This window comes from Peromyscus leucopus, chromosome X, assembly GCF_004664715.2.
Source record: "Peromyscus leucopus breed LL Stock chromosome X, UCI_PerLeu_2.1, whole genome shotgun sequence".
In the NCBI taxonomy this organism is placed as follows: domain Eukaryota; kingdom Metazoa; phylum Chordata; class Mammalia; order Rodentia; family Cricetidae; genus Peromyscus; species Peromyscus leucopus.
The window spans coordinates 113,788,949-113,802,911 of NC_051083.1; the positions used below are offsets into that span (position 1 = coordinate 113,788,949).

At 44.2% G+C, this 13,963-nt stretch overlaps 1 protein-coding gene across 2 annotated transcripts in view; it reads right to left on the bottom strand.

Moving 5' to 3' along the window:
- Positions 1–8,198: 8,198 nt before the first annotated feature.
- Positions 8,199–13,963, bottom strand: part of Aifm1 (apoptosis inducing factor mitochondria associated 1) — a 40,293-nt gene continuing 34,528 nt past the window's right edge. For both annotated transcript variants that reach the window (XM_028887360.1, XM_028887361.2), the window contains exons 13-16: positions 13,523–13,665; positions 10,920–11,044; positions 8,783–8,979; positions 8,199–8,447 (exon numbers count right to left, since the gene is read on the bottom strand). In XM_028887360.1, the coding sequence (XP_028743193.1) occupies positions 8,376–8,447; positions 8,783–8,979; positions 10,920–11,044; positions 13,523–13,665 (537 nt within the window). In that variant the 3' untranslated portion in view covers positions 8,199–8,375. The remainder of the gene's footprint in view (positions 8,448–8,782; positions 8,980–10,919; positions 11,045–13,522; positions 13,666–13,963) is intronic.

Consider the following 13,963-nt stretch of genomic DNA (forward strand, 5'->3'; position numbering starts at 1 on the left):
CAGGACAATACAGCACTGTGCGAGGCAATGAACTTCCATCTGACATTCACACAGCATCCTCCCAGCACTTGGGCTGCACTTGATAGTCCCTTTGCCTTGTCTGTGTCTGCCACCAGGTTATAAAGCCACTGAAGGCAGGGCCTATATATGACTCATGTCCTTATCTCCAGGACTTAACATAGCACCGTGATATGCAGCAGTTGTCAGAAAAGGTTGAACAAATGTTACACAAGTGAATACACTCCGGCAGCTATTTCCAAATCCAACAGCCACGTTAACTGCTCCCATGCACTCTCTGTGGGTAGTGGGCCAGTGTCAAGACACTCGAGATGGGAATCTGCCTGGAGATTGACTCCTGAGCTTTCCTTAGCTGAGATGCAGATCTCGGAGGCTCCTGGGGGGCTATGTCAGGTGATTAAGATTAAGACTAGGCAAAACTCCCCTGGGTCTCTGGCCTGCTGAGGAGTTAGCTTTTTGTCTCCAAATTGTCAGTGTTTTCTAGCCAAAGCCCAAGAGAACACCCTCATGGTGGGATGGGTTATGTTTACCACTCATTGCAGCAAGAAAGGTGGTGCATGATGGGCGTCATGGAGAGGCTCCTAAGAGGGTGTGCCAAGGGCAGGAAAGGACATGGGTTAAGGAAGCTGGGCTTTGCTCTGGACTAGCTGCTGTCAGGAATCAGAAGTCATCCATGATTAGGTTTGGTTTTATTGACTGACTTTTTTTTTTTTTTTTGAGGCAGCTTCATTAGTAGCCCTGGTTTGCCATGGAACTCACTAGTAGACTAGGCCGGCCTCAAACTCAGATCCATGTGCCTCTGCTTCCCAGGTGCTGAGGTAAAGGGTGTACACCACCATGCCCAGCCTGGATTGGCTTGCTTAACAAATATTATTCAAGAGAACAGACTAAAGGAGGACAGAGCTAAAGCTAAGATTGGTAACAAAGTAACAATCTCTCAGATTACCCAGGCCAGGGGGGATTTGGTCATTTTTTTTTTTTTTTTTTTGTCTCTTTTGTTTTCAAGACAGGGCTTCTCTGTGTAGCTTTGGCCATCCCAGAATAACACTCTGTAGACCAGGCTGGCCTAGAACTCACAGTCTGCGTCTGCCTCCCGAGTGCTAGGATTAAAGGTGCGTACCACCATTGCCAGAATTATTTGGTCATTTTTTTTTTCTTTTGTCTAGATTCATCATGGTCACACAGAACCTTGGGTGATGTCAATGTCCTGTGACTTAATGTTCAAAAGGACACTTGGATCTATGAATGCCAGGTCAGTTGCTAGCCATAACAAGGCCTTCCTGGCAGTACCAAGCCAGCTTCCGGGTGTCAGAGGTACTTTTCCTTCTTAAACTGTCTGTTTTGAGATGATCTCTGGTTTACAACCAGAGTTTGGCAGTCCAGTATCTAAGTATTTAGACCCTCCCTGTATGTACTATGACCCAGTCACACCCATATGTAGAACCAGCCAGGCAGGGAGACGTCATTTCTGGCTTGGGCTGTGTGTGTGTGTGTGTGTGTGTGTGTGTGTGTGTGTGTGTACTGTGTATATGTGTCTGTGCCCACCAGAAATTCCCTGATAGGAACGAAGCCAGAGGCAGACTTACTTCTACTCTGGTTCCAGCCGGACTTTGCTTCTGCCCAGAGTGGAGGTATTAGGATGGAATCCCAGCCCTCTCCGGGACAGCAAGGGTCCTCCGTTTTAGGTGGAGTCAGTGAAAAGGGACAGAAGGGCTATTGCAGCGGCCAAATTTGAGAGGAGCGGGAAAGGGAAGAGGTAGCTGGGGAAGGGAAGGGAAGAGTTCCTTTGTACAAATGGGTCTCTAGAGAAGCTGCTGGTTTCCCTTCAAGGAAGCAGCCTGCAGTAGGTCACTGTGTGTTCCCACCCCCATCCCTTTCTGTTGTAAGTCTCCTGTCTCCAAAACAGGCCTTGTTGATTAGAACAAAAAAAAAAATAAAATAAAAAAATAAACCCCATGTGTTGATCTCATCCTTCACACAGAGGCTTAATCTGACCCCTTTCCAATCAAGTGAACCTCCTCTTAGTTCTGTCTTGCCAGTCTTAAAATATTGGGACATCTCGTGTCATGCCTTAGGAGTAGCCACGCAAAGGCCAGCATCAGCATTAAGAGGTGCCAAGGTACCATCTGACAGCATTTGGAAAGTGGCAAAAGGAACAGAGTTGAAGTCAAGAGGGTGGGCTCCAGCTACTCAGTGTTCTGGCAAAGCTGACTGTTCATCCCAGGGCGTGTCTTGCCCTGTCCTGCACTGTGGTATGGCCCTGCTAATGACAGAGCTGCTCCTTGAGGCTAAACCTCAACGGGCACTGCTTTTCTGTGAAGTCAGAAATCCGACTCTGATCTTCCACGGCCGAGGCTGATTAAATGTATCCTGGGTAAGTGGCAACTTATGGCCGTGGGTGACGTGATGGATGGGGGTTTGAACGTCTTTTCGTAAACAATCTGAATTGCAGAGATCAGAGCCTGTAAGAGACTCACATTACAGCCAAACCTGTTACCTAATATCATTCAATCAAGCAAGTAAGGATTCTCTGCGCATTCTGCCTGGGTGTTCAGGGTTATGGCATGTGGTCACCATCTTGTGGTGGAGGGGGACAGTGTGTGCTCTGGGATAGCTTGCAGTTCATTTAGAATGACATAAAGACCAGTAGCTATGGGTTGAGGGTATGGACCAATGGCAGCCGAGACTTGGCTCCATAGCTAGCATGGGGGCTGGGGAAAGGACCATCTATACCCTCACTTGAATTTTATGCAATGTATATAGATAAACCAAAATCAAAATATTACAACTCATAAATTTTGTGATGTATTGGCTGTAAAAATTAATTAATTTAAAAAAATTTAAAAGAGTTTTTATTGTGTTTTTTTTTTCCTTTTGGTTTTTTTTTTTAACCGTATGTTTTGCCTGTATATGTATGTTGGGCGGCACTTACTACAATCAATCCACGTAAGTCTATTAAATGGGTAACAGAATTTATTAAGATAGAAATTGAGGAAATACACTCATGAACACAGAACAGAGTAGACAGCAGATGTCATGTTCTGATCTGACCGGGAGCGAATCCACCTTGCAGGCAGGAGCAGGGAGAAGGAACATGTGACTCTTCTCCAACTCCTTATAAGAGGTTATAACGGTTTGGGCTGGAGAGATGGCTCAGAGTTTAAGAGTGCTGTCTGTTCTTCCAGAGGTCCTGAGTTCAATTCCCAGCAACCACATGGTGGCTCACAACCATCTGTAATGAGCTCTGGTGCCCTCTTCTGGCGTATGGCAAAACTTTCAGAAAGAACACTGTTTACATAATAAAATTTAAAAAAATAATAAAACAAAAAAAAGAGGTCATAACGGCAGGAAGCACAGCCTCCTTTGGGCCTTATAACCCAAGGTCTGGGTAGGTAGAGCAAATACCACTATAATGTATATACATAAACCAAAATCAAAACATCATAACTCATAACTTTTGTGATGTATCAGCTATAAAAATAAATTTAAGAAAATTTAAGAGTTTTGTTCTATTTCTCTTTTTTTTTTCCTTTCAGGATTTTTAAAATCATGTACATTGGTGTTTTGCCTGTATCTGTATGTCTGTGTGAGGCTCTCAGATGCCCTGGAGCTGGAATTACAGACAGTTGTGAGCTGCCATGTGGATGCTGGGAACCGAATGTAGAAGAGCAGACAGTACTCTTAACCGCTGAGCCGTTTCTCTAAGCTCTTCTTTTGGTTTTTTGAGACAGAATCTTATTACATAGCCCTGGCTGTCCTGGAACTCACTCTGTGAACCAGGCTGGCCTCGAACTCAGAGATCCACCTGCCTCTGCCTCTCCAGTGCTGGGATTAAGGGTGTGCGCCACCACTGCCTGGCTATGTTCTGTATCATAGATGGAAGGAAGCTAGACATAACTGGCTGAAAGTTGAATAATGATTACTGAAAGCTGGGAGATGTGGGAGTGGAGAAAAGGGTTTTGATTTGATCAGTGTATGCCATTGCATGTATGTAAAAGCCACATTAAACCATTTGAACATGCATAAAACATGGTAGCCAGGAACTGATCAAAATTCAAAGAACAGAGCTGGTGAGAGTTCAGAAGTCAAGGTGCTTGCTGTCAACCTGGCAATCTGAGTTTGAGTCTCAGGGCTCACGTGCTGGAGAACTGAGTCCTGCAAGTTGTTTTCTGACCTCAAACACAAGCCATGGCATGTTATATGCACAATAAATAAGCGTAATAAGAAGTTTTGAGCCGGGTGGTACACACAACTTTAATCCCAGCACTCGGGAGGCAGAGGCAGGCAGATCTCTGTGAGTTCAAGGCCAACCTGGTCTACAGAGCTAGTTCTAGAACAGCCAGGGCTACACAGAGAAACCCTGTCACAAAAAAAGAATTTTGAAAAGGTAAAGGAACAATAAACATTAAGGTAATAATTACAATTGGAACTCAGAACTAAGGAAAATCATATATGGACACTAACTAGTCTGAGGCAGGGCTTAATTTGGGTTGAAAGATGAACAGGCTTTGGAGAGTGAAAGGGAAGGGGTGTGGCATTTCATATGCAAAAGGGGTGAAGCCAAGTTAGAATGTATAATAAACCAGATATGTGTATGTGTGTTTGTACGCACATGTGTGTATACTAGAAGTTATGAAAAAGGCCAGGGATGGTGGCACATAACTCCCAGCACTTGGGAGGCAGAGGTAGGCAAATCTCAGAGTTTGACCTCAGCCTCATCTACAAAGAGTCCCTAGCCAGCTAGGGTCTGTCTCAAAAAAAAAAGTCATGAGATAGGATGTAGACTGGGTGAGCTAAGATCATGGACTGTTATGATACTTTGGAATTGATGTGTTGATGACAAACAGGCACTTCATTTTTTTCTTTCATTTTGAGATAGAATCTCACTGTGTAGCATCTCACCTTCCCTAGCCTGGATTTCAGTACTTAGACCAGGCTGGCTTCCAACTGCCTGCTTCTGCCTCCTGAGTGCTGGGATTAAAGCTGTGCACCATTATGCACAGCTCCTTTATCTTTTCAAGTGTATTTGCTATTTGTATGTATTCATATTTGCATATGTGAGTATAAACGTGTGTGTGTGTGTATGTGTGCGCGCGAGCGCGCGCGTGCGCGCACGCGCGCCTGTGTATGAGCATGCATGTGGAGGCTAAGGGTTTGTCAGGAATCTTTCTCAATGTATCTCTATCATATTCACTGGGGCAGGGTCTCAGTTGAACTCAGAGCTCGCTGACAAAGCTAATCAATTAGTTAATTCGCTCCAGAAATTCTGCCACCACCTCCAGAGCACTGGAATTATTGCTATAGCTACCTAGTGTTTACATGGGTTCTGGGGGTCCAGCCCTACTGTACATTTTTTGACAGGCTGATGTAGAACTTGCCATGTAGACCAAACTGGCCTCAAAACTGACTCCGAGTACTGGGATTAAAACCATGTACCACTGTGCCTAGCCATAGTCATATGTTAATGCATTTTCCAATTATGGCCTCTACTTCGCTCATAGAAGGCAATGGACATTGATTAGATGGCACAGGTCACTTAGCTTTTGGTTCTCTGCACTACAGTGATGCAAAGACAACAGCTGCCAGAGAACTAAACTGAACTGTAAATGGAAAAGCCAATCAAAACTTGATTTCTTTGAGACAGGTCTCAACTACGTAGCCCTGACTGTCATGCATCTTGATATGTAGACCAAGCTGGCCTCTAACCCACTGAGAGCTGCTTGCCTCTGCCTCCTGAGAAAATGTGATTTTTCGTTGTTGTTGTTGTTGTTGTTTTCCAGACAGAGTTTCTCTGTGTAGCTCTGTGCCTTTCCTGGATCTCGTTCTGTAGACCAGAGTGGCCTCGAACTCACAGAGATCCACCTGGCTCTGCTTCCCAAGCGCTGGGATTAAAGGCGTGTGCCACCACCGCCCGGTGAAAATGTGATGTTCTAAAATGACTTGAAATGGCCTACCCCCATCTATGTAAGCAGCAGGTATTACTGCAGAATGATTCCTATTTCAGAGGACACCGAAGACGTTTCTACATACAACTTGGGTATGTCATGCATGGGATCATGGTTCAGTAGACCTGTTTCCACATAATAAGAATCTGTCTTAATGCACACAATTCTTATAGTCAAAACATGGACTATTCTAGTATTCAGAAGGGAAACCAATTGCAAACTTCCTTTCATTTTTAGTTTTTTAAAAAATCAGGCAAGCAGCAATTTTCCGCTTACAGAAATATTCACAACTGCATTCTCAATTCTGCGGTGCCAAGGATAGAACGTGGGGCCTTACACATGCTACGCAAGTGCTCTACCACTGAGCTGATGGACAGAGGACACTTAGAAGTAGTAAACCAATTTTCTCTTGGTGGAAATAGACTTTACTTTAAATTTGTCCTTATTTATTTACTTTTGGTGCTGAGGATTGAACACAGTTCTGCCTATATGCTAAGCACACATTCTACTACTAGGCTACCATTAGGAAAATGAGATTCCATTTTAATGTTACACCATTTAGTTGGGCCTTGTGGTATAGTCCTGTAATCACAGCTACCAAGGAGGCTAAGGCGGGAGGATTACAAGTTCAAGGCCTGCTATGAATACAGAGTGAGTTCCAGGTCACCCTGGGCAACTTCATGAGACTGTTTTCAAATAAATGCAAAAAGGGGTCAGGATGTAGCTCAGTTGTAATCTATTTGCTTAGAATGTAACACACACACACACACACACACACACACACACACACACACACACACACGAGGTTAAGTACTTTAAAATGCCAAAATAATCTTCGTTGACTTATGAAGCATTTTGAAATTCATTTTTAACTTTTTTCTGTGCATGGGTGTTCTGCTTCCATGTTTGTCTGTGCACCACCTGAGTGCCCGGTGTCCATGGAAGCCAGAGAGATATTAGATTTCCTGAGACTAGAGTTACATCCTATTGTGAGCTTCCATGTGGTTCTGGAAATCAAACAAACCCAGGTCCTCTGGGAGAGCAACCATTGCCTTTAACCACTGACCCATCTCTCCAGTTCTTTTCTTTTCTTTTTTTTTCCGGTTTTTTTGAGACAGGGTTTCTCTGTGTAGCTTTGTGCCTGGAACTCACTCTGTATCCCAGGCTGGCCTTGAACTCACAGAGATGCACCTGCCTCTGCCTCCCGATCTTTTCTTTTTTAATTTCATGAGATCTCACTGTATGGCCCAGGTTTGGCCTCAAACTTACTGCAATCCTCTTGCCTCATCCTCCTGAGTGCTAAGATTGTAGGCATGTGCCATCATCACAACTGGCTTCTAAACACTTCAATCTGTATCTATATATATCTATATATCTATATATCTATATCTATATATTCTTTCTGTCCCCTATGGGACCAATTCAATTCGGGAGCAGCTAGTTGTTCAACGGAAAGCTGAGTTTATTCTCTATGTTTATTTGCTTACTCATTCAATGATATTTATTAAGCACATATTCTGAACCAGAACTCTTTTGCTTCTGCATATATGACCATGAGCAAGACCTTAATGTCATGGTGCCTGCTTGCAGGAAGCCATAGGTCAGTTAGTGAGACATAAATAGGGTTAGGCTTGGTTGGGTCAAGAAGGCCTTCATAGAAATAGTGAACTTGCCTACAGAAGAATTAGGTCAGGTGAGGCACAGTAGTAAACACCTTTAATGCCAGCACTTGGGAAACTGAGGTAGGCAGATCATGGAGCTAACACATCTACACAGCAAATTCTAGGCCAGAAAAACTACAGTGAGGCCCTATCTCAGAAACCCAATCTTCCTTTATGGGACTGGAGAGATGGTTCAGTGGTTAAGAGCACTGGTTGTTCTTGTAGGGGAGGGAACCAGTGTTCACTTCCCAGCACCCATGTGGTGGCTCCTAACAGGAAGTGACTCCAGTCCGAGGGGATCTACTGCCCATTTCTGGCCTCCACGGGCACCAGGCACACAAGTGGTACACAGATACATGTGTAGGCAAAACACCCATACACATGAAATAAGATCAGTGCTGTGAGCTGAGAGGTATGGCGGGCCATGATTACAGAGTGCTGATAGGAGGTTAATGTGGACTGTTGAATACATGGCTGAGAAGAATCATATACTTGCTAGTAGCTGCAGTCAGCTTGCTGATATGCACACATTGCCTCCTTTTTTTACCTACTCCCTTTAAAATAAAACAACTGATTTAAAAGAATCAGATTTTAATTTGTGATGTGCATCTATATAGATGAAAATATTCACAGAGGCTTGTTTGATTCCTGCTCCTACATAAAGAGAAAGTATGCTAAATAAAAAAGGTTCTTCTACCCACCCAACCCCCGTCAGGGATGGAAAAGTGCATGTGTATTCCATGATAGGGCTTCAATCTTCATGAATGTTGAAGAGTTTGGCTACTTCATTGAGATCTTCATGCTGCTCACCGTCCTTAATGATCTGAGGGTAGAGGAACAACAGTTCTTAACTCATTCCATGTGCACCCAGCCATGGTCCACACAATGGGGCTGCCTGGGCTAGTCTCCAGTTACACACTGGGAGGGGATTGTGGGAACAACTTTCTACTAGCCCCAAATGAGCTCGACGACTCTCAGGACACCCAGCCAAGTCTCAAGTTGAAAAGCAATGTTCATGAGCCAAGGTTATGCCTTTGTTCTGCTTAGGTGCACTCTGACCTTGGTGGACAATGCGTCTCAGGGCACCTAGTGAAGTCACAGGGACGGCTCTCAATCCCCACTTCCCATCTTCTCCCAAGGGCTCTGCCAGGCACCTACCTTCCTTGCGATTGGCATTCGGTTAAAGACATTCCACAGCACAATCCCCACGACCACTTTGTCCCTGAGGTAGAAGATGACACCTTTGCCGTAGTCCTCCCCTTCAGCGGGGGCCTGTGGGACTGCAGGGCTACTGGGCGGAACTGGGATTTCAGAGGCTTCTGACTCTGTCTCACTCTCCGAGCGGATACTGGTCCCTGTGGCAACCCCACAAAGAAACACAAAACCCAAAGTTCAGTTATTTTGATCTTGGAAAATTCTAGAAGGCAAGTGTCTTTGTATGTATGTGTAGGTACACGTGTATGTGTATGTGACAGCCTTGGATGTCATTCCTCAGGATTGTTCTTGGAGACAGGGTCCTTCTCAATGGCTCGGAACTCAACAGGCTAGGCCAGCTGGCCAGCAAGCCTGGTTCTGCAGCCCCAGTACTGCCATTAGATTCATGTGCCACGATACTTACCTTTTCAAATGTGGATTCTGGGGATTGAACTCTGGACCTCATATTTGCAAGGCAAGTACTTTTACCAACTGAGCTCTTTCCCCAGCCTGGAAAGTTTCTTTTGAAACTGGCCTAAAGCTGCTTCTACATAGTCTGTTTTCCAATATGCCTCAGCATATTCTCTAGCCACTTTCAATTAACAAAGGCCAAGCAAAGTTCTTTCTTGCCATCTCCTGGGCACTGCTGAACCTGACCTTGTACTTTTCTACTTCATTTACATTTTATGATACAGACATGTCCATGTATCTGGATCTTTCCAAACTATCAAGGGTTTACATCTCTCCTCTCAGAAACATTCGAGATTGTACTGGTTAGTTTTCTTTGTCAATCTGATACATACCAGAGTCATCTGGGAAGACAGAAGAGCATCAGTTCAGGATCTGGCCTGTAGGCACGTCTGTGGGGCACTTTTCCTGATTAATGATTGATGTGGGTGGGCCAGCCCATAGCAAGTGTTGGGGGTTGGCACTCCCTGGCTGGTGGTCTTCCCTTGTATAGGCAGGCTAACCAAGTCATGGGTTAAGCCCATAATCATCGTTACTCTACGGTCTCTGCTTTAGTGCCTGCCCTGCTTGAGTTTCTGTGTTGGCATCACGCAGTGATGGACGGTGATCAGGACATTTAAGCCAAATCAACCTGTCCCTTCACAAATGGCATTTGGTCATGGTCTTTATCACAGAAATAGAAAGCAAACTAGGACAAGGATTCAGGACAGTAGCTACTTGCCACATATACAGCTATCTGCATGAAAATTGTTTGCAATAAAATAAAGCATAGAATTTGGGGTTGTTTTTTTCTTTTCTGAGACAGGGTCTTATGTGGATCAGGCTGAGCTTGAACTTACAGATAATGACTTGCTTTCTCTTTCTTAAAATTTAACTTGCCCATGAAACATCCGGCAAAATAAATAAATAAATAATGTAAGCCAAGGTCAGAATAAGGCCAAGGAGCTAATGAAAGAGATACGTGTAGGAGGAAAGCCCATTCCAAGAGTGGTGCCTCCCATCTGAAGCAAACCTGGCATCCAGATCTGACAACTGGAATTAGAGTCAGCGTAAGAACTCCTTAGGCCAATTGTTTACTTCCCAGGGTCCAGGGAAGACACTAGGCCCTAAGAGGTTGCCACACCTGGTTCTTGAGATTATTATGAAGCAGGCAATATAAAAAAAAAATAACTAAAACATTCAGGTCTACTTCACCACTGAGATTTTCTCAGCCCCAAGAGACAAAATGGCGTCACTGAGCAGGCTGTTGCCCATTGTCTAGGATGGATACCTATAATATCGTGGTCTGTGCTTTGACCAGGATCTTGGAGCACCAATGAATGAAGTCTGGGTTTGGTTACCATTTTTTTTTTTTTTCCGAGAGAGGGTTCTCTGTGTAGTCCTGGCTGTCCTAGAATTCTGTTAGTACACCAGGCTGGCCTCGAACTCACAGAGATCACCTGCCTGTGCCTCCCGAGTGCTGGGATTAACGGCCTGTGCCACCACTGCCTGGTGGGTTTGGTTACTTTTAAAGCACAATATAGAGGCTTTGAAGGCCAGCTCCCTCTGGCCCATGCAGAACCAACTTGTTCAGGAGAACAGAGACACACTGCTTCTTAAAATTCTTCCTAGAGAAGTACTTGGACTTCCTTACCTGACTGTTCTGTGGCAGATTTGGGGTTGTCTTGTGCAGTTGCTTTTGCAAAAACCCCGACCGTGGGCAAACTACTGTCCACAAGACCAATAGCTTCATAGCCAACATCAGGACCCAAATCACTCCTATGAAGGAAAGAGGACATTCTGTCAGAGGACCAGAAGAATGGCATAGGAGCTCATTCTCTCCGTGACACTGTACTTTCATGCCAGTCAAATAACCCAGGATTCCTAAGAGGAATGCCAAACAGATTTACTGTCACCAGGACATCTGAGGACAAGCTCGAGGGAGTACGACTGTCTATCTCAAACAGCATTTTTCCTCTCAAGAAGCTACTATACACATAATCATACAATGATTGAAACTTTTGGAATTTTATTATGTTTTTATTCCGTGCAACATTTGGGGTGGAATAGGTTCCCACCTTTTTGTTTGTTTTTGAGATACACTTTCTCTGTGTAGCCCTGGCTGTCATAGATATCTGCCTGCCTCTGTCTCCTGAGTGCTGGGATTATAGGCACCAGCCACCATACCAGGCCCAGGTTCCCTACTTTTGATCCTCTCTAATTTTCTTTTCTTTCTTTTTCTTTTTTCTTTTTTTCAAAACAGGGGTTCTCTGTATAACCTTGGCTGTCCTGGAACTTGTTCTATAGACCTGGAACTTGTCCTGTAGACCAGGCTGACCTCGAACTCACAAAGATCCACCTGCTTCTGCCTCATGAGTGCTGGGATTAAAGACGTGCGCCACCTGTGCCACCACCGCCCGGCTCATCTAATTTTCTTTAACTCACGTTAAAACAGCCTTTTGAAGCTTTAAAATGTGTCCCTATTGGATGAAATTTGGAATTTAATGACTAGAGTTTCATTAACCTAACAGTACCACCCTTGGCCTCCACCTGGAATGATTTCTTTCTTGTATGTGCATGAATAGATACACGCATGTGTTATGGCGCATGTGGAGGTCAGAAGACAACTTGTGGGAGTGGGTTCTCTTTACCATGTAGATCCCAGGAATTAAATCGAGGTCATCAAGTTTGGCAACAAATAACTATTTACTTGCTGGGCTATCTCACTGCACCCCATTACTAGCTACATCTTTTTTCTTTTTTTCCCTCTTGATACAGGGTTTCTCTGTGGAGCACTGGCTATCCTGGAACTCACTCTGTAGACCAGGCTGGCCTCGAACTCACAGAGATCCTCCTGCTTCTGCCTCCTGAGTGATGGGATTAAAGGCATGTGCTATCACTGCCTGGCTATATACATCTTTCTTAATATTCCACATCATTATTATGGTTTTGGGTAATAACCTAAGATACTCCTTCTGCTAGTACACATTTTATCTTCTTTGCCACAATAGATCATTAAATTGTATCTTCGGGGGAGAATAAACAACAAATCCTTAGAATCTGTACCTCGGCCCTAACTGAAAACGGTACAGACTCATTTTTCCCTGTTTTGTGTGTGCTGACCTAGAAACGTATGTCACTTTTCAGTAACTCCCTCATAAAACTGTGTGGGACTGTCCTAAAAGGTTATCTCCAACATCAACTTAGTCTTCTGAAATCTTCAAGATTCTATTTCTGTACTCCACATTTCCATTGTTTCCATTGTTTGCACTGGACATTGGACCCAGGATCCTGTCCATGCTAAGGTCTCTATCACTAAGCTATACTCCTACCCCTTTAAAATCTGAGTCAGGATCTTGCTAGATTGTTCCAGATTAGCCTCAAACTTGAGGTCTTTCTACCTGAGCGAGCTCTTTAGTAGGTGGCATTATAGTCAGGCACAGTTCCAGCTTACCTTATCTTCCAAGTGAAATCAATCAAGATCAAAGTGTACTAAACAGGGTCAGCCCCGAGGACTTGAGAATGTTCAGTACTAATTACTACTAATCAATCAATCATTGAATCATCCTCCCTCTTTCTCTTCTTCCTTTTAGAGACAAGGTGGTTTTGTTTTCTTATGTGTATGTTGTCTGTGTGTCATGTGCATGCCTGTTGCCCATGGAGGCCAGAGTAGTGTGTTAGATCCCAGCCCGTTCTAACCTCCTTAAATTCAAATAACTGTCTTTTAGGCCTGTGAATCCTGATCTGTTTTTGTTAAATTATTGAAATAGGTCTCACTATATAGGCCCAGCTAGTCTAGAACTTGCTATGTAGATCAGGCTGGCCTTGAACTCACAGAAATTTGCCTGTTTCTGTTTCCCAAGTGCTGGGATGAAAGGTATATGCCACCATTCCCAGCAAATTGTTGATCTTAAAGGTTACACATGAATGAGCTGTGTTTTCCCCAGTATGTTGGAACCATTAGTGAAACTGGGAAAGAAAAACTAAATCCACAGCTGCCCAATCTAACTGCTGTACTTCTGAACCAACCACAAGAGCTCAAACTCTACCTTTTCCAGAAGCACTAGTGCAGTTTCCACCCATGTTATGCATGTCACACAGGGTCGGTATGGACATGGGGCGGAACTTCTTCCCTTCTAGAGAAAGGTATAGTGACTACAAAGAAGCCACATCATAAAGCAGATACAAATCTCTGTATTTTGAGCTCGCTAATACAGAGTTCGAAGCAGTTGTGTCCCCAAGGCACAGAACTATTACCAGAACATTGACTGATGCCAGTACGGCTTTGCAGCTCCAGTCATATTTTCGCCAGCCAGTCTTCCACTCACAACAGCATGATCATGATGTTCTACTCGCCTCCGACCCAACTTTATATCATAGAAGCATGCAGCATCTCCTGCCTTTGGAGACAAATACATTATGGAAACAACTCTTTAAAAAAAAAGTTAAAAGCAGAATATAAACTTTGGGCCTCCAAGGACCCTAGCAATGTTAAGTAATGTTTTCCATTTATAGGCTATAATCAGTCCTAATCAAGTGAGACACCACTATAGATGGTGGCTTAAAAGAAAAGGGCCCCCAAAGGGAGTGGCACTATTAGGAGGTGTGGCCTTGTTGGAGGAAGTGTGTCACTGTGGAGGTGGGCTTTGAGGTCTGATATATGCTCAATCCAAGCCCCAACAGTTCACTGCCTTTGGA